The following is a 26,252-nucleotide window of genomic DNA, read 5'->3' on the forward strand; positions in this document are numbered from 1 at the left end:
ACTTTTATTCTTTATTTAAATGATACTCCTTCATTTTGAAAATCAAAGTTCTCTCTGGAGCAACCACTTATGATATTAGCATTGGATATTTTCACCAGAGCAGAGAGCACACAGAAAGCAGTGGGTCCGGTGATGGTCCTGTTTTTTTTCTCTTTTTAGAAATAACAAAAATGATGGATATATTTGCTGTTTAGCACAAAATTTTTCCAAATGAGATGTCAGGACAGTGATAAGTAATATAGAATTAAATTATTATGCTGAAAGAGAAAGGGTACCATTTTGTTGATTTATAAGTTCTTTTAAAGAAAAGTCTAGAATGGTAATAGAGACTACCATGGTAGTAGAGAACACGCCTTCTGGAGCCAGACTGCCAAGGTTCAAATCCCTGCTCCTCCATTGCTTGACTAGCAACTGTCCAGCTGTGGGCACATTCTTGACTGTACTTTGCCTCATTTGTAAGACTAAGGTGGTGATAGTACCTTGCCCACAGGATTATCGTGAACACGGAAATGAGTATATTCCAAGTGCCTAGAACAGTGCCTGCCGCATAGTAACTGAACTGTCATATAAGGTGTTTCTACAACTTTTCTGTCGTTTTTACAACCTGGTTTAATCCTAGGCAAGATAAAGCTAAATTAAAGTTGTTTATGCTTAATTGTGAGTTATTATCATCTTTGTTCAAAATGTGTCATATTGTGTTATTTTGGGATATATTTTTCCCATGTTTGGTAGCTCTGATTCCTGACAATGACTTGTAATTAGTGATAGTATTCCTTCATAGATACACCAATACATTGGTCTTTGGTGTAAATGTTTATGAAGACACATAATTGGGTGTGTGTGTGTGTGTGTGTGTGTGTGTGTGTGTGTGTATGTGTGTAAAAGCCCTTTGTCTCTTAAATAAAATTACTTTGGCTGAGATCACTTAACTAAGTAGATGTCAATCTATTACCGAAAGCTCTAAGTATAGTTTTCTTAGTTTAATTAGTAATCAAAATCACCTTGGTAATTAATGCAAATTAATTAATACTGCCCTACTTTTGGTATCTATCATTTTCTTTAATTCATAAAACATGACCTATAGTTTCTAAATACAGAGACCCACGGCTCTTGGCGATTTGTGATATTCAGCATATGCAGAGCCGCACCTGCGCTTCTGGGGAAGCGTTGGGAAGTGAACTCCGTACCATTGCCGGTTTGTCCCCTGGCTGTCGCAGGGGAGGCAGTCACACATAGGCCACCTGTTCAAACTCTCCTCTTCTCATTGCTTGAATTAAAAATATGTTTAGTTCCACCTCTCAACAAATGTAATGCCTCTTCTGTTTTTAATCTTGTGGAAGTAGGGGCAGGGAATTGCCTTGATAATCGAATAGGCCTTGACAGAGATCTGTGTTCTGGGCTGGGTGCTTGGGAGATGGGCCACGATGAGAAACAGCCAGACTCCACGTGGGAGAGAGGAACGGCACTGGAGAAAAGAGTCAGGGGGAGAGGGAAATAATGATAGATCTTCATCAGCTTTGTCCTTGAATCAATTTTGCCCAAAACTTTAGCTGCTAAGAATAATTTCCCTTGGCGTGTCAGTTTGTAGCACTGGTCTCAAGACCTACGGTCTGACACAGGCAAATTCTGACCTGTCTCCCCAGTTAGACTCCCTGCTTCAGTTCGGTGTCTTCCCATCTACTTGGAAACCTTTGTAGACCTCATTCTCATAGAATTTGCCTCTTTTCAGGACTTTTGCAGTATCCCGTGTTCTATGAACAGATCGAATTCATATCTGGCTGAAAACCACGTGTGGTGTGCATTATAGGAAATAAGAATGAGGTCCTGTATCAACTGCTCGTGGAGCTGATACCGCAAACCTCATTTGTAAAATGAGGTTTCGCTGTTTGTGTAAAACAGCGTTTCAGGTAACAGTTGGGAAGGCTTGCAGATTCCTTGCTGATCTCTGCAAGACTCTGTGAAAGAAAAGAGCCCCTGATCCGAGTGGGGACAGTGGTTGGGAAAGAGCCTCAGAATAGGTCAGCAGACAACACCGAATATACAGAGACCTTAGAAGGTCGAGGGCCAGCTGGAAAAGGAGCCGACCCCTTAGGCTGGTGCTAGAAGGTTGTCACTGGGGCGGAAATGAAGAGATTCCGTAACTCCTGAAGGAAGTACTCAGGGCTTTTGTTGATGACACTGGGCAGAACAGCTGTGCGAACAGGAGGGGGAGCATTTCCTGTCGTGAGGAATTCGCCTGCGGACACAGAGCCGCTTCTGTTCCTGTCACGGGAATTTCATAGCCACTGAAAGAAATCTTAAATTTCCTCTTTTCTGTGTGTGTGTGTGCGTGTGCATGTGCGTGTGTGTGCGTGTGTGTGTGTTTTCCCTTGTGATTTAGTGAGATGATTCCATGCACAATTTAGGTTTAGCTCTTTATGCTGTGATCTCAGAAGTGTAGGGGAGGAAACTTTTTCTTTTTTCCTTTCTAGACTCTTTGGCTGATCCAATAATTAACCTGCCAAAAAACAGACTAACAGGAGAAAAATTTGATTTCATATGTACAGGAGCTTATAAAAGTATTTGAGACTCAAAGAAGTGACCAAGCAGGAAGCTTTTATGCCTTTAAGACAAAGAAAGAGTAAATTTGTGAAGAATTAACAAGATCCAGGTGTTCGGGCTTAGGGTAGCAAGTTAATGAAGAAATGACAAGGGTTGCTTATACAGCCTTCTCAGCACTGGATTTCTTATCTCTGGTGATCAGGATGCCTTCTACCTCACTCCGGGTGCAGGGAGGGTGCCATTCATGGGGGAATTTATCTCCTGCTTTCAAGGGGACAGAAGAGGTCAGAGTGTCCTTGTATCAGCTGTTTCTTCAGTCACTTTAATTCAAAATAATATGCCACATTGGCATACTTGGGGGTGGATTGCCTTGAACCCCATCTGAAGTAAACAATGATTCTGCCCATATTAATTAGTAAAACAATTTGCAACTTAGGTCAAGCAAGTAAGAAAAAGATACGAGGGGAGAATTCACAGAAATGTAAATAACTTAAATATATAAAGAAATGCACTTTTCCATTGGGAAAAATCAATGGCCACTACGTTAGATGCCATTTTTCAGCAGTGGGATTGGCAGAGATCCAGAAGTTGATCTATCCCTGGATAGATGCACTTGGGCTACAGGCTTCCTCATAAGCCACTAGTGGATATGAAAATTGGTACAGCCATCAGGTCAGTTCTGCTGCTTCTGTCCAGGGAACATGCCCTTCAAGTCCAATTTTAGGAGTTTATCCTGCAGATATACATTAATATATGAGACATGACATGTACATGGCGTCACGGTTTGTGGTTGCAGAAGACTGGACATTTGCCAGTGGTGTCCGGTAAATTACGGCACATCCACACAGTGGACCATGACGCCATCATGGAAGTATGAACTCCTTGCGAAGAGACATGGAGAAACCTTCTATGCTATAAATAAAAAGTGCCGAGGGCTACCGTTGTACTGCAGGGGCTGAGCCAGCGGGCCGCAGGGCTTTGAGGTGAAAGTCTTGTGTCGAAATCATGGAAATCCATTGCTTCAAAGTGCTTTATCAGCAGATGCCCGCCCTCTGCGTTTGCTTGTTAAGAGGGCCCACTTCTAATAGTAATTCTGGTTTCACATCTTTATATTTTGTACTCGACAGAAAACTTCACACTGCTGAATAGTCAGTAGAATTTGTTAGTTCTTAAAATATCAACGTAATTCTCATTTTTATTTTTGTATGCCAGTACATGTTCAGTAAAGATTATTTCGAGAACACATAAAATAAAACTCATGTTTTTATTACTTCTTATGCATTTCAGGGACAGACGTTTGCTTCAGCCTGCTCAGGTGTGTGACATCCTGAAGGGTGTCATTTTGGTAATCTGCTATTTCATGATGCACTACGTTGACTACTCCATGATGTATCACCTGATAAGGGGGCAGTCAGTCATCAAGCTGTACATCATCTACAATATGCTCGAGGTGAGTTAGGGCACTCACACGGTCGGTCTAGCTTCCCAGACCGTGACAGGCTTGGCTGATGCACAGACTTGGGGCCTTCTGATATGGAATACTTGTCCGCCGACTCTAGTATTACGACTGTTGTTGGCCTTGATGTTTATAGAGTCACTTAGAGACCTTGTTAAAAATACAGGTTCTGATTAAGTGGTTCTGGTCTGAGGCTGGAGAATCTCATCCTGGCGAGATGGTGCCCACTGCTGGTCCTGGGTCCCCAGGGCGTGTATTGTCCTCAGGTGGGAGAGAAGGGTGCCTGCTGCCTGGAGTTTAGTCAGAACCCCCATGAGAATATAAGTTGTCAGTTGTTAGGGAAATTTGTTTGCAAATTCATTGGAAACCCACGTATACTTTTCACTGGACCTTTAAAAATTATGGAAAAATGATAGGATTGTATGTGTTTGCTATAATAGATTTATATTTTAACGTGCTTTGGAAGTTTTTCATAGAGCAAGCAAACAGAAGTTTCCCAATTTCTCCAAGTACTTAATATTTTTAATACAATATATTTCACTTTAAAGCAGTCAACCTATGAAAATCTGCATTCATACAAAAATAAACAGCTACACAAAGCAAAAAAAAAAAAAAAAAAAAAGGCTTTGCTTTAATAAATTCTTAAAATAGTAAGTAAGCTACCCTAGGTGATACAGTAAAACTTTTGAGATTCAAATGCATTTTCCTATACTACTTTTCAGGGACACAAGTAAAGTCTCCTTACCTTTTAAGTGAGCCAAGAAAGGACTTTCCCTACTGAGTTGGGCAGATGGAGTGGTGTGGGGACTGCCGGCCTGTCTGCTCTGAGACTGCATTGCTGTGGTGGAGGAGGGTTCTCCGTATCGTCACGGAAGCCATGGAACTCTGGCTGGTCCTGGTTACTCCTCAATTCATTGACCAACATGACTTAAAACCACACCCAGCTTCCTGATTCTAGGCTCGTTGCCTGTACTCTCGTTTCGGCCCCACCAAGCAGGATGCAGATGGTGGGAGTGGGTTTTTGAGGCAGAGTAGCCGCCCCACTCTCCCCTCCCTCTCACCTACAGAAAACCCCGGGCTCATCTCCTTCCTTCTGCCGCGTGAGTGGTTCTTCCTGCCAGTAGCCTACTAGTTCCCTTCCCTGCCTTCCCTCATAGGGGATTGTAGGTGCCGAGGGCTTCTATCTACCCCCAAACGTAATGCGCCCCCTAGTATACGAAGCCCTCTACGGGGTGGCCTCAGTACTATTATTCGTGAATAGGCCTTAAGGAAAAGGGTCTGTAAATTGCTGATCAGAACGGCTGAAACACATACTCACTTTGCAGACTACGGTTGACGACGTGGCTTCAGCACAGTGGACAGGAGTCCAGACTCTCATCTAGAGATAAACCGTCTCTGACTGAACCCTGCTTCTTCACTTACTGCCTTGCTGTCCTGAACTTGGCTGCAGGTTGCCGCGTGTCTGTAACTCTTACTGTCTCACCAGTGAACCGCTGGTGCTAGCGGAATTAGGAACGTTCAGTGAGGCAGTACGTAGGGCTTAGCACGGTGCCACACATGTGTTGAGACTCCCCGAACAGTGGGTAGCTCTTATGTCTTCCTTTAGCAAATATTTAATCAACAATTTCTGCATGCCAGGCACTGCCTTTAAACTCTAAAAATCCAGAGGTGAGCAAAGCCTGTTCTCATGGAGCTTATATTCTGCAGGTGGAAAAAAGACCATAAACAAGAAGATACTAGGAAATGATAAATACCATGGTGAAAAAGAACAGAGTGGTGGGTTAGAGACTGTGGGAGCCCAAGGCTGATGATCTGGGTGTGGCTGCACATGACAGCTGAAGCCTGAATGACCTATGCCCTCCTTTTTTTGTTTGTTTCTTTTGTTTTTAATTTCAGTGTGCTTCCGGTTATTTATCATACTATATTCATAGAGATCAGTCCCTGAAAATGTTTTTAGGAAGTAAATCTGCATATTATATACTATGTAATTAATCCAAAACTAATTACAGCTACCATTGTTTACAAATACTATATTTGTCAAATTATATATTTGTCCTAAAGGATTTAAGTTCAGACCCTGAATCCGAATTTAGAGAATTAAAACTGGAGGACCCATGATTTTCATGTGCCTCTCCCTTTTATCTTTGCCCCCATGTAAGACACTCCTTGTTATAAATATAGATAATGAGTCTAAGTGTACAAGAATTTGAGCACTCACTGTATGTGAGAGAATAAAGAAACACCCCTGCATAAGTAAACAAAGATCTCTGTTCTTTTATAGCTTGCCTTCCAGCGGTATTTAAAAATCCCAACTCAGTTGGGATTGAGTTGCATCTGAGTTATAGTAACAGTAACTTCGGTGGAATATTAAGAAACGTTGCAGGGGAAAAAAAAAAAGAAAAGGAAACACCTTGCCAATAATTTTTCTCCTCAGGTAGCAGATCGTCTGTTTTCATCATTTGGACAAGATATATTAGATGCTCTCTACTGGACAGCAACAGAACCTAAAGAAAGAAAAAGAGCCCATATCGGAGTGATTCCTCACTTTTTCATGGCCGTTCTCTATGTCTGTATCCTTTAAACTTACTGGAAATTTCAAGTCAGTGCATATTGTACATCATTTTATTTGGTTAGCTGCTTCTCAGATTTAAAAGGGGAGGAGTGTGTATCCTGAAGATTAGTGTGAAATGTCTGCTTTCTTTTGATAAATTGGCTGTAGTAGTGATTATAAATTAAAGAGACTTGTGTATGCTTGCTCCCTTTAACTGGGAAAAAACAACTCTCGTCTCAGTGTAACTGATTATATGGAAGAACTTGAGAATGAAGGGTTTATATTTATACATACTTTATGTGATCTGTATAACTTTCATACCCACACTGGAATTGTGTGGAAGTTATCTTTAAGCCTGTGAATTCTTTGTTAAATCCTAGGGCTTAAAATGTATACGGCTCATCTAGAGGTAGAATTTGAAATTGGTTGAGAGGAATTTTGGAGGTTTTATCTCCTCTGTTCCCCACACCCCATCTTAAAGCTTTTCTTTTGAGGAGCAAAGGCTTTACTAGATAAACTTTGTGTGCGCGTGTGTGTTTACCCATATGTACATTTGTACACACTTGTGAGCAGCTGCACTTCAGTTCCACGTGGGGTCAGGGCTCCTTCACGGGAGTTGTACTGTCTCTGAAAGAGTGAGACTTGAAAGGATTGGATTAACACTTGGAAAATGTAGGGACTAAGTGGGAAGATTTCTGTAGCATAAAAGTTTGTTCCAAGTATAGGAAGTAAAACAGCTACTCTTTTCATGTAAACGAACTAGTCCAAGTGTAATACAAATATCATGCCTGCAACTTGTGGATGTTTTCAAAAATGACATGTAAAGAATCTTCATTATTAGACATTTCTTATTATCTTACAGTCCCCATCCCCTGCAGAACTACAGAGGTGAGTTGCTTCCAGACTTTTACTTTGTGTGCTTTTCTGTTTAGAAGGCAAATTAGCTAAGTCTCTTTTCTCAGTATTTATCATAATTTATTCCATATATTTAACAAACTGTTTTCAAGGCCTGTTTGCCAGGCCTTGTGCCAAATACCAGAAATCCAGAAAGAACCAGACAACCATCTTCCAGGACTCAACGGTCCAAGTGAATGGATGCGCAGAGGCTCATTTCTGCTTTCGTTTCACATGGGTCCCGTACGTCTTACCTGTCAAATTCGTATCACGTATAGCTAATAAGAAAACAAAGCATGAACGCAAGACTGGATTTAGAAAGCATAACCATGCCCCCCTCCCACATTGTTCACTTTCAAAACTGTATAGTTTTATCTATTGATATGACGTGAAAACAGGCTTTTTCCTTGATGTCACTTCCCACTAGTTTTGCATGCAATTCTCATCATGGTTCAAGCAACCACTCTCAACGTGGCTTTTAACTCACACAACAAGTCACTGCTCACCATCATGATGTCTAATAATGTAAGTATGAGGTTTCATTTTACATTTTTGAGGTCATACGGCACTTTAGTGGTAATATTCTGGGTGGGACAAAGTTATTTTTTTTCATGTTATCTACTCTCCAGGAAGTTTTATATGTAGCATGTCCATTTTTTCATCTATTATCATGATAAAAGTCATGTTTTTGTTTACTATTGCAGTTTGTTGAAATTAAAGGAAGTGTTTTCAAGAAGTTTGAAAAGAACAATCTTTTTCAAATGTCTAATAGCGGTACGTACTCTTGGCTTCTACAGGCAGCTGTATGCAGTATTGTTTTGCAATTCATTCTGAAACTGGGGTGTCACATTGCCTCCAGGTTAAGGTTTCCTATACTTAAGCTCTGCTTTCTCTTACTCCCTCAACATCTGCACCGAGTTTTCTATTCTCTAGGTTATTGTAATCTCAAGATATTTAACATGGTAAAGGGTAAAGAATGGCATAGCACCTTACCATACTTTCAGAGTTTCCTCTTCATCCAGAAATTTCTTTGTAACAGATGATATTCCCTTTTAGAGATGTGGAAACTAACACAGAAAGTAATTTGACTTCCCCAAGGTCACCCACACGGACGCTAAGAGCAGAGTTACGACGTAACCCTCAGATTGTCTCTCTGTTCTCAGCTTTTTCAGTTATGCCTTACTGCCTCCTTACTACCTAGAGAAGCCTGAAGGCACAACATCTATCCCTGGAATTATCTTTCATAGTTATGAAAATCAAAGGAGCATAGTGGCTTGGATCTCAAAATATAGCCCAGGGAACCCTGGAGGGGTATTCCTGAGACCCTGGAAGAGAGTTCACAAGCCAAGACTGTCTCATCAAAATATGAATATGTGATTTATCTCTCACCACATTGACATTTTCACTGTGGTAAAAAATGGAGTTGAAAAAGCCCTAAGGAGGGGCGCCTGGGTGGCGCAGTCGGTTAAGCGTCCGACTTCAGCCAGGTCACGATCTCGCGGTCCGTGAGTTCGAGCCCCACGTCAGGCTCTGGGCTGATGGCTCAGAGCCTGGAGCCTGTTTCCGATTCTGTGTCTCCCTCTCTGCCCCTCCCCTGTTCATGCTCTGTCTCTCTCTGTCCCAAAAATAAATAAACGTTGAAAAAGCCCTAAGGAGATGCCACTGCACATACCCCAGAGTGGCTGCTCCTGTGGTGTGACAGTGCCGAATGTCGGCAGGACGTGGAGTGACGGGCATTCTCAGGATTTGGTAGTGTGAGTGGAAGACATTACGATTGCTCTGCAAAAACTTCTGGCAGTTTCTGATACATTGAAGTATTTGCCTGTCGCGCAACTCAGCAGTGAGAACACATTTTCACAAAAGACTTGTACCAGAAATATGGCGCCTTTATTCATAGCAGCCAGAGACTGGAAACAACGCAAATGTCCATCAGCAAGAAAGCAGATAAACAAATGGTAGTTGAGCCCTTCTGTGAAACCTTCCTCAGGTATTAAAAAGAAAAAAAACACTGATCTGTTCAACCATATCCAAAACTGGAATTTCCATACTAGAATTAAGTCAGTGAAAGATGTAAATGCCTTACCAATGTAGCATCATCCTATATATAAAATAGTGTATTTATTTTGCAGACATTTGTACATAATAATACTTTGATCACATTCCAACTAAAAGAAAATTATACATGCACTATATTACTATTATTTATATGCAGTGCAGTATTTATGTTAATTTTTTTCAGATATTAAGGAACGATTCACGAATTATGTGCTTTTGCTAATTGTGTGTCTAAGAAACATGGAGCAGTTTTCTTGGAATCCAGGTATGTAACTCAACGAATATAGTGCCTTCGAATTTTATTCTTGAACCCAAAATCATTATTTTATGTGAAATAAGATGAATATTGCAGAGAGCTTCAAAAACATCAGCCGTTCAACTCCTCGGGTATTGAAAATACCTGTTTCAGTAGGAGGGATTGAGTATGTTCTCTGAGGTGTGCCAGGATGCCGCGTCACGGGAAGCAGTCTTCGGCCGGCATTCCCTGTGAATCTCACGGCGTCTCTAGAGCGGTGGACGCGGTGGACTCGGTGGTGAGCAGACCCTGCTGGGCACTGCAGCCTCTTTGTTTATTTATTTAACGTGCTGGTGTTATCTAAACATAGCTCTTTTCCATTTACAGGGTTCACCAGAAAAACTTTTGTTCTTTATTAACATTTGTCTCTTACTCGTTCACTGCCTATTAATCGGCATTTTGAATAAGGATAAATTGAAGAAATATAATGTAAGGCAGTAAATTTGGTTACTTATACACCTTAAATCAGGGTTAACAGGAAGTTGTGAAAATTCTATGAATTTTGGGGGTACCTGCGTATCTCGGTCGGTTGAGCATCCGACTCTTGATTTCGGCTCAGGTCATAATCCCAGGGTTGTGGATGGAGCCTCATGTCAGGCTCTGCACTGGGTGTGGAGCCTGCCTAAAATTCTCACTCTCGGCGGGGAGTGGATAGAAGCCAGAGACAAAGGAGTGGTGCGCGATTGCTGATCGGGGAGAACAGACTTTCGATACTAGAGACTGGGTAGCTGGGTGACGCCATTTTCACCCCATCTGCACATGCGCATACACACCTACAAGTGCCACGACATCCACCTCAGCAGGCTAAGCAGCGCCATCTACAGTGCCGTTACACTAAGCCCCACCCAACTGAGCCACCCTTGCTCTTCAGGAACACCATTAGTCTCTCCACCTGCTTAGTTTATGGACTATAAAGTGCTTCAGAGTTTGACTTCTAGGGGAAAATGTTGTAATTTCAGTCGTATTGCAGTCTGTTCGCTAGTATTCAATTTACTTTTATTCTTTTTTGTTGCTTCTTGAATACAGAGAGAGAAAAAATTTATTTTCAAGTTTTTAAAATATTTTTCTTTAATTTTTCTATATTTTTTATTATTTATAAATTTTTCAAATTCTATTTTACTTCCATCGTTTCATTTTATTCTGTTTCACTGTATGCATTTTTCAAATTTTCAAACGTTTTCCTTTTTCTTTTTCTTTTTTTGGTTACCTTTTTTCTTTAATCTATCGAGCTCTTTTCAACAACCAGACCAAAACACACCTAGAATCTAGCATCATTTATTTGATTTTTTGTGTGTGTTGTTTTTAATTTTTTTATTTTAATTGTTTTTAACCTTATTAATTCCTTTTCTTTCTCCAAAATGACAAAATGAAGGAATTCACCCTGAAAGAAATAGCAGGAAGAAACGACCACCAGGGACTTAATCAACACAGATATAAGCAAGATGTCTGAACCAGAATTTAGAATCACGATAATAAGAATACTAGCTGGGGTTGAAAATAGATAAGAATCCCTTTCTGCGGAGATAAAAGAAGCAAAACCTAGTCAGGATGAAGTAAAAAATGTTGTAATGAGCTGCAATCTTGAATGGATGCCGTGGCAGCAAGGATGGATGAAGCAGAGCAGAGACTCAGCAATATAGAGGACAAATTTATGGAGAAAAATGAAGCAGAAAAAAAGAGGGAGACTAAGGCAAAAGAGCACAATTTAAGAATTAGAGAAATCAGTGACTCATTAAAAGGAACAACATCAGAATCATAGGGGTCCCAGAAGAGGAAGAGAGAGCAATAGGGGCAGAATGGTTATGTGAGCAAATCATAGTAGAAAACTTTCCTAACCTGGGGAAAGACACAGACATCAAAACTCAGGAAGCACAGAGGACTCCCATTAGATTCAACAAAAACTGACCATCAGTAAGGCATACCATAGTCAAATTCACAAAATACTCAGGCAGGGAGAGAATCATGAAAGCAGCAAGGGAAAAAAAGTCCTTATCATACAAGGGAAGACAGATCAGGTTTGCAGCAGACCTATCCACAGAAACTTGGCAGGCCAGAAAGGAGTGGCAGGATATATTCATTGTGCTGAATCAGAAAAATCAGCCAAGAATTCTTTATCTAGCAAGGCTGTCTTTCAAAATAGAAGGAGAGATAAAAAGTTTCCCAGACAAACAAAAATTAAAGGAGTTTGTGACCACTGAACCGCCCTACCAGAAATTTTAAGGGGAATTCTGTGAGAGGAGAAGAGATGAAAAAAAGGGAGAAAGAAAGAAAAAAGACCAAAGGCAACAAAGACTAGAAAGGACCAATGAACTCTACCAGAAACTCCGTTCTACAGGCAACATTATGGCAGTAAATTCGTATCTTTCAGTACTCACTCTAACCGTCAGTAGACTAAATGCTCCAATCAAAAGACATAGGGTAACAGAATGGATAAGAAAACAAGATCCATCAATATACTGTTTACAAGAGACCCACTTTAGACCTAAATACACCTTCAGATTGAAAATAAGGGGATGGAGAACCATCATGCTAATGGTCAACAAAAGAAAGCTGGAGTAGCCATAGTTATATGAGACAATCCAGACTTTAAAATAAAGACTGTATCAAGAGATGAAGGGCATTATATCATAACTAAGAGGTCTATCCACCAAGAAGACATAACAATTGTAAACATTTATGCTTCAAATGTGAGAGCACCCAAATATATAAATCAAGTAATCACAAACATAAAGAAACTCATCGATAGTAATACCATAATAGTAGGGGACTTCAACACCCCACTCACAGTAATGGACAGATCATCTGAAAAGAAAATCAAAAAGGAATCAATGCCTTTGAATGACACACTGGACCAGATGGACTTAACAAGATATATTGAGAACATTTCATCCTAAAGCAGCAGAATTCACATTTTTCTCCAGTGCACTTGGAACATTCTCCAGAATAGGTCACATTCTGGGGCACAAATCAGCCTTCAACAAGTACAAAAAGATCAAGATCATACCGTGCATATTTTTAGACCACAATGCTATGAAACTTGAAATCAACCACAAGAAAAAATTTGGAAAGATAACAAATATTTGTAGACTAAAAAACATCCTACTGAAGAATGAATGGGCTAAACAAGAAGTTAAAGAGGAAATTGAAAAGTACATGGAAGACAATGAAAATGATAACACCACAGCCCAAAACCTTGGAGACACAGCAAAGGTGGTCATAAGAGGGAAGTATATGCAATCCAGGCCTTCCTAAAGAAGGAAGAAAGATCTCAGATACACAACCTTACCTTACACCTTAAAGAACTGGAAAAGGAACAGCAATTAAAACCTGAAACCAGCAGAAGACAGGAAATAATAAAGATTAGAGCAGAAATCAGTGCTATCGAAACCAAACAAACAGTAGAACAGATCAAGGAAACCAGAATCTGGTTCTTGGAAAGAGTTAACAAAATTGATAAACCCCTAGCCAGTTTGATCAAAAAGAAAAAGGAAAGGACCCAAATAAATAAAATCAAGAATGAAAGAGGAGGGATCACAACTAACACAGCAGAAATACAAACAATAATAGAATATTATGAACAATTATATGCCAATAAAATGGGCAATCTGGAAGAAATGGACAAATTCGTAGAAACATATACACTACCAAAACTGAAACAGGAAGAAATAGAAAATTTGAACAGACCCACAACAAGTAAAGAAATCAAATTAGTAATCAAAAATCTCCCAAAAGACAAGAGTCCAGGGCCACATGGTTTTCCAGGGGAATTCTACTAAACATTTTAGCAAGAGTTAGCACCTATTCTCTTGAAACTATTCCAAAAAATAGAAATGGAAGGAAAACATCCAAACTCTTACTATGAAGCCAGCATTACCTTGATTTCAAAACCAGACAGAGACCAAACTAAAAAGGAGAACTACAGACCAATTTCTGGGATGAATATGGATGCAAAAATCCTCAACAAGATATTAGCCAGCCAGATCCAACAATACATTAAAAAATTATTCACCACGAACAAGTGGGATTTATACCTGGGATGCAGGGCTGGTTCAATATCCACAAAACAATTAACATGATTCATCACATCAATAAAAGAAAGGACAAGAACCACATGATACTCTCAATAGATGCAGAGAAAGCATTTGACAAAATACAGCATCCTTTCTTGATAAATACCCTCAAGAAAGTAGAGATAGAAGAATCATACCTCGAGATCATAAAAGCCATATATGAACGACCTAATGCTAAAATCATCCTCAATGGGGAAAAACTGCGAGCTTTTCCGCTAAGGTCAGGAACAAGACAGGGATGTCCACTCTTGCCACTGTAATCCAACATAGTATTGGAAGTCTTAGCCTCTGCAGTCAGACAACACAAAGAAATAAAAGGCATTCAAATCGGCCAGGAGGAGGTCAACCTTTCACTCTTCGCAGATGACATGATACTCTATATGGAAAACCCAAAAGATTCCACCAAAAACCTGCTAGAACTGATCCATGAATTCAGCAAAGTTGCAGGATATAAAATCAATGCACAGAAGTCAGTTTCATTCCTATATACCAATAATGAAGCAACAGAAAGAGAAATCAAGGAATTGATCCCATTTACAATTGCACCAAAAACTATAAAATACCTAGGAATAAATCTAACCAAAGAGGTGAAAAATCTATTCTGAAATTATAGAAAGCTTATGAAAGAAATAAGACACGCACACACACACAGGAAAAATATTCCATGCTCCTGCATAGAAAGAACAAATACTGTTAAAATGTCAATACCACCCAAAGCAATCTACATATTCAATGCAATCCCTATCAAAATAACACCAGCATTCTTCACATAACTAGAACGAACAATCCTAAAATTTGTATGGAACCAGAAAAGACCCCAAATAACCAAAGCAAGCTTGGAAAAGAAAACCAGAGAAGGAGGCATCACAACCCGGACTTCAAGCTGTACTACAAAGTTATAATCAAGACAGTATGGTACTGGCACAAAAACAGACACTCAGATCAATGGAACAGAATAGAGAACCAGAAATGGACCCACAAACATATGGCCAACTAATCTTTGACAAAGCAGGAAAGAATATCCAATGGAATAAAGACAGTCTCTTCAGCAAGTGGTGCTGGGAAAACTGGACAGTGACATGCAGAAGAATGAACCTGGACCACTTTCTTACACCATACCCAAAAATAAACTCAAAATGGATGAAAGACCTAAATGTAAGACAGGAAGCCATCAAGATCCTCGAGGAGAAAGCAGGCAAAAACCTCTTTGATCTTGGCCGCAGCAATTTCTTCCTCAACACATCTCCAGAGTCAAGGGAAACAAAAGCAAAAATGAACTATTGGGACCTCATCAAAATAAAAAGCTTCTGCACAGCGAAGGAAATAATCAGGAAAAATAAAAGGCAACCGACGAAGTGGGAGAAGATATTTGCAAACAACATATCAGATAAAGGGCTAGTATCCAAACTCTTTAAAAAACTTATCAAACTCAACATCCAAAAAAACAAATAATCCAGCGAAGAAATGGGTAAAAGACATGAATAGACACTTCTCCAAAGAAGACATCCAGATGGCCAACCGACACATGAAAAAATGCTCCACGTCACTCATCATCAGGGAAAAACAAATCAAAACCACAGTGAGATACCACCTCACACCTGTCAGAGTGGCTAACATTTACAACTCAGGCAACAACAGATGTTGGCGAGGATGTGGAGAAAGAAGATCTCTTTTGCACTGTTGGTGGGAATGCAAACTGTTGCAGCCATTCTGGAAAACTGTGTGGAGGTCCCTCAAAAAATGAAAAATAGAACTACCCTACGACCCAGCAATTGCACTACTAGGTAATTCATCCAAGGGATACAGGTGTGCTGTTTCGAAGGGACACATGCACCCCCATGTTTATAGCAGCACTATCAACAATAGCCAAAGTATGGAAAGAGCTCAAATGTCCATCGATGGATGAATGGATAAAGAAGATGTGGTATACATATACAATGAAGTATTAGCAATCAAAAAGAATGAAATCTTGCCATTTGCAACTACGTGGATGGAACTGGAGGGTATTATGCTAAGTGAAGTTAGAGAAAGACAAATATATGACTTCACTCATACGAGGACTTTAGGATACAAAACAGATGAACATAAGGGAAGGGAAGCAAAAATAATATAAAAAACAGGGAGGGGGACAAAACATAAGAGACTCTTAAATATGGAGAACAAATAGAGCATTACTAGAGGCGTTGTGGGAGGGGGCGATGGGCTAAATGGGTAACAGGCATTAAGGAATCTCTTCCTGAAATCATTGTTGCACTATATGCTAACTATCCTGGATGTAAATTAAAAAAAATAAATTTAAAAAATTCTCCCTCACTCTCTCCCTCTGCTCCTTTCCCCCCACTAACATGCACTGTCTGTCTCTCTAAAATAAAATAACATTCTATGGATTTTCATCATCCATTCATAAAGCAGACATTTACATAAGGCTGGGCACTGTGGCCCGCATAGACAGTACTGAGATATGTGTAGGACTCTCAGGCTAATAGTGAAAATAGGTAGTTGAACACAGTCTGGTAATGTTGAAGTGAGCTTGGTGGGGAAAGGATCATGTGCTCAGGTGTCTCAAGTAATTAAGAGTTTTTTTGTTTTTTTTTTTTTATTTCTGACATTTTTATACAACCTTGTTCTTAAGGAACAAGCTTATTTTTTGCATTTTATTCATTACCTTCAACGCGATATACTTTCCAGGCTTTTAATAACTTCTTGTTAATTTATTTTGATTCATTGCTAGTCTAGTCTTCGAGTACCTGTGAGAAACCAGAAACAGATGTTAAGTGAGATATATGATCTTGGAAATACATTTCCAGAAGTAATTTTCTTGTGGAAAGCATAAGATGAAATATATCTTACAGTGGCTTGCGTTCCTGTCTGAATAGATCCAAAGTCTGCCTGAGTTGTGGCAGCAAAGCTGTGCTCCGCACACTGGGATTTTCTCTGTGTAGCTGCGTTCTTGGTTTACAACTACGGCAGCTAATATGGTGTCTGCATGAGGCTGGGTAGAGGGCATGCGTGGCTGGTCTCAGCAGAGCCCACATGGAATCAGCAGTCTTGAGGCAAGCTGTTGTGCCAAAGGACAGTAGTCCTAAGCCTGCTGACAGCTGGAGGTTTGAAGTCGTATTCTCATTTGTCCTGGGACTTTCACCAAATTGCTTGGGTCTTCTTTATTAACTGCTATGGCGGTGTGATGAAAGGAGCACTTAATGTTGGTGAGTCATCATTCCTTCACTCTCTCTTTCGTTTCTTTTTTTAAATTTCTTTTCTTAAAGAATGCCATTTACGGAAGCTTCCCGTAAGCCTGCAAGATCATGAATAACATAAGAGTAATGCTAGCTGTTTTGTGTGCCAGGCACTTTGCGCTGTCCGTCTTTATTCTCATAATGGTGAAATACAGATGCTTTTTATTTTGTAGATTAGGAAACTGAAACTTAGGTCATGAAGAAACTTGCCAAAAGTCATGTAGCTAGTTAGTGGCAGAATTTGACGTGGAAAAAAGTTTCCTGATTCCCAAAACCTCAACGCAATGCCAGACCCACTAAAACCGTCAGCTCGGATGGCCTGAGCTGTATTCTCTCCACCCTGCCCTCCAGTGCCCAGATCCCAAACTGCCTAGGACCTTGTTGACATTTCTAACCTTTTTCTTGCTCTGTCACACTCTCACATCCTTCTTCAGGGTCTTAGGAGGTCATTTGTTTGCATTTTTTTATCAGGTACTTGGTACTGAATTGACATTTTAACAAATAAGGGTAAAGGTGCGCAAACTTGACAGATTGCATCTGTGGGATACTGAAATAAATGATCAAAATCTTTGAATCTTAGGGAGCAAAGAGAGGAAGATCGTTCCATTGACTCCAGCACATGTCCCAACTAGCTATTTACTAGCATACTAGGCAGCTATAGAATTAAAGGGTTTTATAACAAGCCTGCTCAATTAGTCGTCCTAGCAGCGTGTTAGCTGTGTGAAGGAATTCAGGGGCTCCACTCACCTCTGTGACCTGCCCCTCAAGGGCTTGGCACAGAGAAAATACAAAATAGGTTATCTATTGAGTGTATTATCCTTTAACTTGATAAAATAGAGGTTTTTTGATAATTAATTGAATGCTAGTTTTGCCTCGGTTATCATTTATTGGCAGCATTGTAGTTGAGCCGTGTGGAGATTGCAGATTTCTGTCGCTGCCTGTGTGATACTATTATGGTACATGATACCCCGTTCCTATGAAGAGATTCAACTGTCTCTTTTTCCCTGCACTTTCTAGATCACCTCTGGGTGTTGTTTCCAGATGTCTGTATGGTGATTGCATCAGAAACTGCTGTGGATATTGTAAAACATGCCTTTATCACCAAGTTCAATGACATTACTGCAGATGTATGTATTTTAATAAGCAATTCAGCGTTTAATGTTGACTGCTGCTGCTTAATATTATGAAGTTGTAAAATGACGAGTCCAGGTTTACTGCGTTTATAAAGATAAGAGTACTGCTTTAAATTTAGAATTATAATTTTCCATTTCTGAAAATTATAGTACAGAAAGTATACTATTTCAATGTTGACCAGTCCTGTTCCATACTTTTGGGTGGGACTATAGTTCGGCCAATAGTTCAGGTCAGAGTAGAGTGTCACTGACTCAGAATCATTATAAACTGTTAATAGCATCAGAATTTGTTTACTTAAACTTACACAAATCCCATTGTTTCTATTTAAGCATTAGACTATCAAAACTGTTCCCTCTGGCTAGGTTTTTTTTTAAGTATTTTATATTTAAAAATGGATTTTTTTTCTGTGATTATAGATTTCTGAAAAGTTCTAGAAAACAAGAGCCTTATGCTTTTTGGTGAAAGCATTCGAGAGATTTGTTTCGTGTTTCAGCCAGCTGTTCTGTGGAGTTTCCAGAAATAGACATGTGCTGTAGGCTCAGGGTACAAAACCACGGGAGTTCCTAGCATCTTCCCCGTTCCTGCCTCAGGCCCAAAATAAACATTAATTTCATCAGTTTCCTACATTTTATTTGGTTTATACTTTGTCTTGTTATAGTACTGTCTCAGAAGGTACTATTTCAGAAATCTAATGTGGTTGCAACTGCTACTGTGTGATGATTTGATATATATTTAAATAAGATTTTGTATTCTTTTGTAAAGCAGTGATCGAGTCATTTCATTGTTTACTCTCTTGGCTTCCTCAGTACAGAATGGAATCATCTTCTCAGCATCTGAAGTCAAAATTAATAAACTTGATTCAGTGCAGTTTTTAGTGAAATGACAGTTTACAGTCCCTTCATAACTTCTGTGTTCTCTCAGTTTTATATCTTGCAGAGCATCCATTTTTTGAAGAAGGCATCATTATCGTTATATATAGACAGTCTATGTATATATATACATATATATATAGACAGTCAATAATTTTTTAAACTTTTCATTTAAAATGTCAAATTTTTATATATATATTATACTATTTAAAATAGCCCCTCTTCCCCAAATTCTAAACTCTCAGTGTCATAATCATTGACTATTGCTCTTTGAAGGGAAATATTTGAAAGGCTCGTAAACATAACAGATGGGGGAATTAGGACTATTTTACCCTTACTCTAGGAAGATAGAGAAACACTACCCAGATGTCTGCTTGGTGATCAGCACCTTTTTCCTGGTTAATTATTAAACATTTTCATCTACAAAGTCTGAATCTGTGCACATTGTATATTTGCACTATATTACTTAACATATCACTTTTATTTGTCTTTAGGTCTACAGTGAATATAGAGCCAGCCTTGCTTTTGACCTTGTTAGCAGCCGACAGAAAAATGTGAGCATTATAACAGAGACATAGTCTGAAATTAACAGTGGTTTAATTTAGCATGGAATATTGGTTAAGGGAAAGGTCCATAAATTTCAACTTCCTCTTAATCTCTGTTCTCTACACTGTGTTTAGTAAAATAATAATAGTCCTTAATATTAAGCAGGGTATGATTTCTGTAGTATTGTAATAGTTATACAACTTTGGATTTAAAACCTCTTATGAACATTTAGATAATGTTCACAGTATTTTACTCAATTACTCAATAATAGGTGCCGGGTTCTGTTTTTGTGCATAGTCTTGCCTGTTGAGAACATTTGCTGTTGATGAGTGGAAGCGAACTTTTTAAATGCCATAATCCTTCTGTTTTCTCTGTCCAGGCGTATACTGATTACAGTGACTCTGTGGCACGGAGGATGGGGTTCATTCCTCTCCCGCTAGCTGTTTTAGTAAGTTCATACTTTTTTCCCTTTTTTTGTGATGAGAGAGCCATCATTACAGAACACTAATAAGTGGATTATCGTTAAGTTTATTTCAGAAGGACATGATATAAAATGGGAAGGAAATTTTAAGTTGTGGCATTATGTTTTTGGATTTTGAACTGTCCAGTAGATAATTTTAACAAACCATTTTATGTAATGGCTTTGCTAGCAATGGGAGTGCTCATTTTTACTTACTCATTTGGCAAAGATTTTTCTTTTTGAATGGAGATGCCTAGTGGTAGGCATTGGCATGGCCAGTGTAGCATGTATTAGCGGAAGTATAAGAAGTCGATCCAACATTTCTAAAAGGCAGTTTAACAGTATAATGCTTTGATGCAGCAATTCCAGTTCTAGGAATCTATCCTAAGAAAGTAGTTATAAAAGGCACATGATGGTTTATAGGCAAGATTATGCATTGCAGTGGCATTTATAGTAGTAAAATTTTGGAAAGAAATGAAATAGGTTAAATAAATTATGGTATGCTCAAATGAAGAAGTAGTCTTTATCCATTATAGTCATTACTTTTTAAAATTTTTCCGAAGTTTTTACAATGAAAATTTTTACTGTTATACCCAGAAAATATCATATATATATATTTTTTTTCTTTTTTTTTAAGTAATAGCACTGAAATGTATTAGATCAATCCAAGATAATGTCACCAACCTTGAATAATTTAATGAATTGCTCAGAACAGCCTTGTAGAAAGTTACTAGCCACATCGGGCTGTAATAATATTAATTAAGAAGATTTGCTGGCTGCACCTGTATTTGATTATATTCCTTGTTGGCTACCTAGTCTCACATCAAAACAAATGCAACCATCTTTTTGCCAAAGGACATCTAGAATTCTCCTGTAGATGCAAAGTGTCATGGAAGTCAACTAAGAGATGTAAAAAGCAATTGTAAGTGATACCAACTGTATTTTAGACCAGTTTGCCTGACCTTTTTTTAGAGGAAGGGAGATTGATAAATTTAATGTTATGTATATTTCGTTGTAACTCTCCAGACAGCCACATCCTAAATGTTTTCAATTCTGTTAGTAACTTGTTTATTATATAATAATATAGCTTTATTTTGTTTGGGAAGAGAAACTCCTAGAATTTTGGAAAAACAGGATATTTTAATGAGTAAAATTCTTTAAAGTATAAGAGATTGATAAAATACTAAATTTTTCTACATTTGTTTCCTACAACTGGAATCATGATACATGTAGTATAAGGATAAACCTAGGTTGCCTGACTGATTTTTTTTTTTCTTTTAAGGATTGGTTAAGTGATTGGATTTAAATGTGGCCCTTCTTTGCAAATAATAATTGACTATCTAGTAACTTATTTGCCAGAAAACTCTATTCATAATTAATATAGATTTTTTTAATTTAGTATTTTTAAATTTTTCTCCAGCCTTTATTTTATTCCTTAAATGAGTTTGTATGGTTGTACCAAAAGATTTAAGTTTAACTAATAATTGATCAATGAAATGCTTGGGGGGTTATTTTCAGACGGGGTTATGCTGTTATGCAGGAATCCAGAGGGTTTTCTCCTCCAGCGCTTTCCTCACAGAGCTCCAGAGTGAGCCAGTAGCTTTGGCAGATAGCTAGGAGCCTGGAGGAATATTCCAGGGCCTCAGCAATCCCACACATTCTTTAAATGAGGCCCACGAGTGACAAAATTTCTCTCTAAATGCTACCTTATGTCCTAAAATGCATTTGTGTCCAGGAGAAGTAAAAGAAATTATTTATTAAGGTCTTTTTTTTTTTTTTGCAAGTAAATTTCTTTATTTATAGTAACTGCTTTTGAAGTCTCATTTAGGCACTGTGTGGCTTCATGCATATTATTTTTTTTAATATGAAATTTATTGTCAGATTGGTTTCCACACAACACCCAGTGCTCATCCCAAAAGGTGCCCTCCTCCATGCCCATCACCCACCCTCCCCTCCCTCCCACCCCCCATCAACCCTCAGCTTTTTCTCAGTTTTTAAGAGTCTCTTATGGTTTGCCTCCCTCCGTTTTTTTTTCCCTTCCCCTCCCCCATGGGTTTCTGTTAAGTTTCTCAGGATCCACATAAGAGTGAAAACATATGGTATCTGTCTTTCTCTGTAGGACTTATTTCACTTAGCATAACACCCTACAGTTCCATCCACGTTGCTATAAAAGGCCATAGTTCATTCTTTCTCATTGCCACGTAGTATTCCATTGTGTATATGAACCACAATTTCTTTATCCATTCATCAGCTGATGGACATTGAGGCTCTTTCCCTAATTTGGCTATTGTTGAAAGTGCTGCTATAAACATTGGGGTACGAGTGCCCCTATACATTAGCACTCCGGTATCCCTTGGGTAAATTCCTAGCAGTGCTGCTGCTGGGTCATCGGGTAGATCTATCTTTAATTTTTTGAGGAACCTCCACAGTGTCTTCCAGAGCGGCTGCACCAGTCTGCATTCCCACCAACAGTGCAAGAGGGTTCCTGTTTCTCTGCATCCCCGCCAGCATCTATAGTCTCCTGATTTGTTCATTTTGGCCACTCTGACTGGCGTGAGGTGGTATCTGAGTGTGGTTTTGATTTGTATTTCCCTGATGAGGAGCGACGTTGAGCATCTTTTCGTGTGCCTGTTGGCCATCTGGATGTCTTCTTTAGAGAAGTGTCTATTCATGTTTTCTGCCCATTTCTTCACTGGATTATTTGTTTTTCGGGTGTGGAGTTTGGTGAGTTCTTTATAGATTTTGGATACTAGCCCTTTAATATGTCATTTGCAAATATCTTTTCCCATTCTGTCGGTTGCCTTTTAGTGTTGTTGATTGTTCCCTTTGCTGTGCAGAAGCTTTTTATGTTCATGAGGTCCCAATAGTTCACTTTTGCTTTTAATTCCCTTGCCTTTGGGATGTGTCAAGTAAGAAATTGCTGAGGCTGAGGTCAGAGAGGTTTTTTCCTGCTTTCTCCTCTAGGGTTTTGATGGTTTCCTGTTTCACATTCAGGTCCTTTTTCCATTTTGAGGGGTTTTTTTGTGAATGGTGTAAGAAAGTGGTCTAGTTTCATCCTTCTGCATGTTGCTGTCCAGTTCTCCCAGCACCATTTGTTAAAGAGACTGTCTTTTTTCCATTGGATATTCTTTCCTGCTTTGTCAAAGATTAGTTGGCCATACTTTTGTGGGTCCAGCTCTGGAGTCTCTATTCTATTCCATTGGTCTATGTGTCTGTTTTTGTGCCAATACCATGCTATCTTGATGATTACAGCTTTGTAGTAGAGGCTAACGTCTGGGATTGTGATAATATCACGATGGGGCAAAACTGAGAGCTTTCCCCCTGAGATCAGGAACATGACAGGGATGTCCACTCTCACCACTGTTGTTTAACATAGTGTTGGAAGTTCTAGCATCAGAAATCAGACAACAAAAGGAAATCAAAGGCATCAAAATTGGCAAAGATGAAGTCAAGCTTTCACTTTTTGCAGATGACATACATGGAAAACCCAATACTCCACACCAAAAGTCTGCTAGAACTGTTATGTGAATTCAGCAAAGTCGCAGGATACAAAATCAATGTACAGAAATCAGCTGCATTCTTATACACTAGTAATGAAGCAACAGACAGGCAAAGAAACTGATCCCATTCACAATTGCACCAAGAATCATAAAATACCTAGGAATAAACCTAACCAAACATGTAAAAGATCTGTATGCTGAAAACTATAGCAAGCTTATGAAGGAAATTGAAAAGATGTGAAGAAATAGAAAAACATTCCATGCTCATGGACTGGAAGAATAAATATTGTTCAAATGTCAATACTGCCCAAAGCTATCTACACATTCAATGCAATCCCAATCACAATTGCACCAGCATTCTTCTCGAAGCTAGAACAAGCAATCCTAAAATTTGTATGGAACCACAAAAGACCCCAAATAGACAAAGTAATATTAAGGTCTTACGGAAATTAAACTTTAGACCTATGTATCTTAAAATTACCTAAGAATGTATTAAATAAAAATGAAATTACTTAAGCCTTGAATGGGGCAGATGGCTTGCCTTCCATATTCATGAGTCAAATCCTAGAGCCGTCTTAACTTCCATCCCAAGTGTGTGTCCAGGGGTCGTTTCCCCGTCACAGCCTGTGTGAGAGATGGAGACTTCCATATCCGTTTTCTCCTAAGGGGCCTTCACTGGGCATACTACAGTCCCTTCTGTCTGCACCCAGCTGTTCTTTTACTGAAAGCATTTGTAAATAGTGTTTAAACTGTGTCTTAGGATACTTGTTTAAGACGCTCTAGTAGACTTGATTTGATGATAACTTCACATTGTGGATATCAGTTATTTTCCCTGACTTTTCCATTTCCACGCAGCCGTCCCCCTAGACCCTGATATGTGGGTACATTATGAAGCCTAACCTGGAATGTGTAAATATTTTTTGGTGACAGATCCCACCAGATTTATTCTACACATTTCCAAGGACAGTGCTGTTCAGCCCATATTTCTCTGAGATAAGGAAGAAAACATGTGTTTAACCATAACTATCCAAAAGAGACAGAAAATGTCCATCCTTTATAATTAATTTTGTAATACTATTCAGTTTTTTTTTTTTTTGGTAACAGTACAAAACTCCTAAGGCTCCCTTTTCTCTCTCCTCCCTGTAGGTCCCTTTGGGTTCCTAAAAAGAGTCCATGAAAGACAAAGCAAGAACAAGGGAAATGCCCACCAAGTGGTTCTAGCTCTGGTCAGGGGGATACATGCAGTAGGATGAACCCATTTGTATTTCCCAGAGTGACTTTTCATTTAAAGATCAGCTGATTTGCATCTCTGTGAGGTACAACTAAATGTGTCACTCATGAACCTGGACGTAGTGCCCGACTTGACACTCACCAGCAGTTGAACGTGGCATCTTAGATTTGCCTGAACAGACCCAAATCAGCCGCAGGAGTTGTCACAGGCAGCCAGATTGTATAGGAATCGTCAAAGCTGGAACGACATACTTGGGTTCAGACAGGGGCCACAGGGGTGCACCTAAAGTGTTAAAATCAGCGTGAACAGGTCTTTAAATATTAACTAATAACTCTGTGATTGTGTGTTTTGTGTGTGTGTGTGTGTGTGTGTGTGTGTTGTTTTGGTTTGTTTCTCACTAGCTCATCAGAGTCGTCACAAGCTCCATTAAAGTGCAAGGAATCCTGTCGTATGCCTGCGTCATACTCTTCTATTTTGGGTAAGATTAACTGTTCTGGAACATGTTTTTCTGTTATACAGTAAAGTACAAATACAGGATGTAATGGACAGTAATATCAACCACCTCACACTGTAGCCATTCTCACTGTCCCGGGGTCCCCTTAGCAGCACCTGCCTCCAGGTGTGTCCGTGACCTGCTGAGTGAGACTCAGTTAAATGCGCTGCTATTTGGTACTAGTATGAACAGCACTTTAGATTTTATTTTAATCTTTAGCAAAAGGAGTCCGTTAAAGCTCTTTCTGCTTAGGATTTCGGTTGTACCCATATTTCCTCTTACAATAAAATCTGCCATCACAGTCAGACATTCTCCTGTGTTTAAAAACATCTTTAACTCCGTTAATCCCTGGGGCTCCCTGCACCATGGCTTTGCTCAGGTTCTAGGAGGCGGACGCCTCCGCGTGGTTGTCAGGCCTCTGTCCCCACATTGTCCCAAGCCATATTGTCAGCACCTTGATTCGTGGCTTTGCTCTGACACGAGGCACGTAAGAAACTGCGTTGAGGCAAGGGGTCCGGGGTCTGGATTTCCCCTCAGGTCCTGCCCCTTCTTCATACTGCAGGGACTGACTCCCAGAGTCTGAAGCTCAGGGGACCACACCCCTCTCTCAGTTTTTTGACATTAAAACCCTGAGCTCCTCCTCTGGTCCAGATGCTCACACAGCCCTCCAGAGTTCTTGGCATTGTGCCTCGTTCCTCGAGTGGTGTTGCTGTCGTTGCTCCCATGTTTGTTTAACAGAATATTCTTGTATTTTTCTTGTGACACAACCCAGGAAGTGAAGCATGTGTACACTACACCTAAAAACCTTCGTTTAGTGACTGTTGTGTGTGTGTAATTCACCAAAGTGGACGCGCTTCAATCCAAATGACTGAAAAGTCACGACCTACCCCCATGTTTCTCCCCTGTATTGTCACTGTTCCC

General features: G+C 39.5%; 1 protein-coding gene across 1 annotated transcript in view; it reads left to right on the forward strand.

Annotated features, from left to right (window-relative positions):
* TAPT1 (transmembrane anterior posterior transformation 1) overlaps window positions 1–26,252 on the forward strand; it is a 68,649-nt gene that overhangs the window by 34,320 nt on the left and 8,077 nt on the right. The window contains exons 4-12 of the mRNA XM_043572904.1: window positions 3,829–3,991; window positions 6,432–6,567; window positions 7,870–7,967; window positions 8,147–8,216; window positions 9,682–9,762; window positions 18,116–18,225; window positions 19,596–19,655; window positions 20,027–20,095; window positions 25,240–25,316. Of these exons, the coding sequence (XP_043428839.1) occupies window positions 3,829–3,991; window positions 6,432–6,567; window positions 7,870–7,967; window positions 8,147–8,216; window positions 9,682–9,762; window positions 18,116–18,225; window positions 19,596–19,655; window positions 20,027–20,095; window positions 25,240–25,316 (864 nt within the window). The remainder of the gene's footprint in view (window positions 1–3,828; window positions 3,992–6,431; window positions 6,568–7,869; window positions 7,968–8,146; window positions 8,217–9,681; window positions 9,763–18,115; window positions 18,226–19,595; window positions 19,656–20,026; window positions 20,096–25,239; window positions 25,317–26,252) is intronic.

This window comes from Prionailurus bengalensis, chromosome B1 (assembly GCF_016509475.1).
Source record: "Prionailurus bengalensis isolate Pbe53 chromosome B1, Fcat_Pben_1.1_paternal_pri, whole genome shotgun sequence".
Classification (NCBI taxonomy): Eukaryota; Metazoa; Chordata; class Mammalia; order Carnivora; family Felidae; genus Prionailurus; species Prionailurus bengalensis.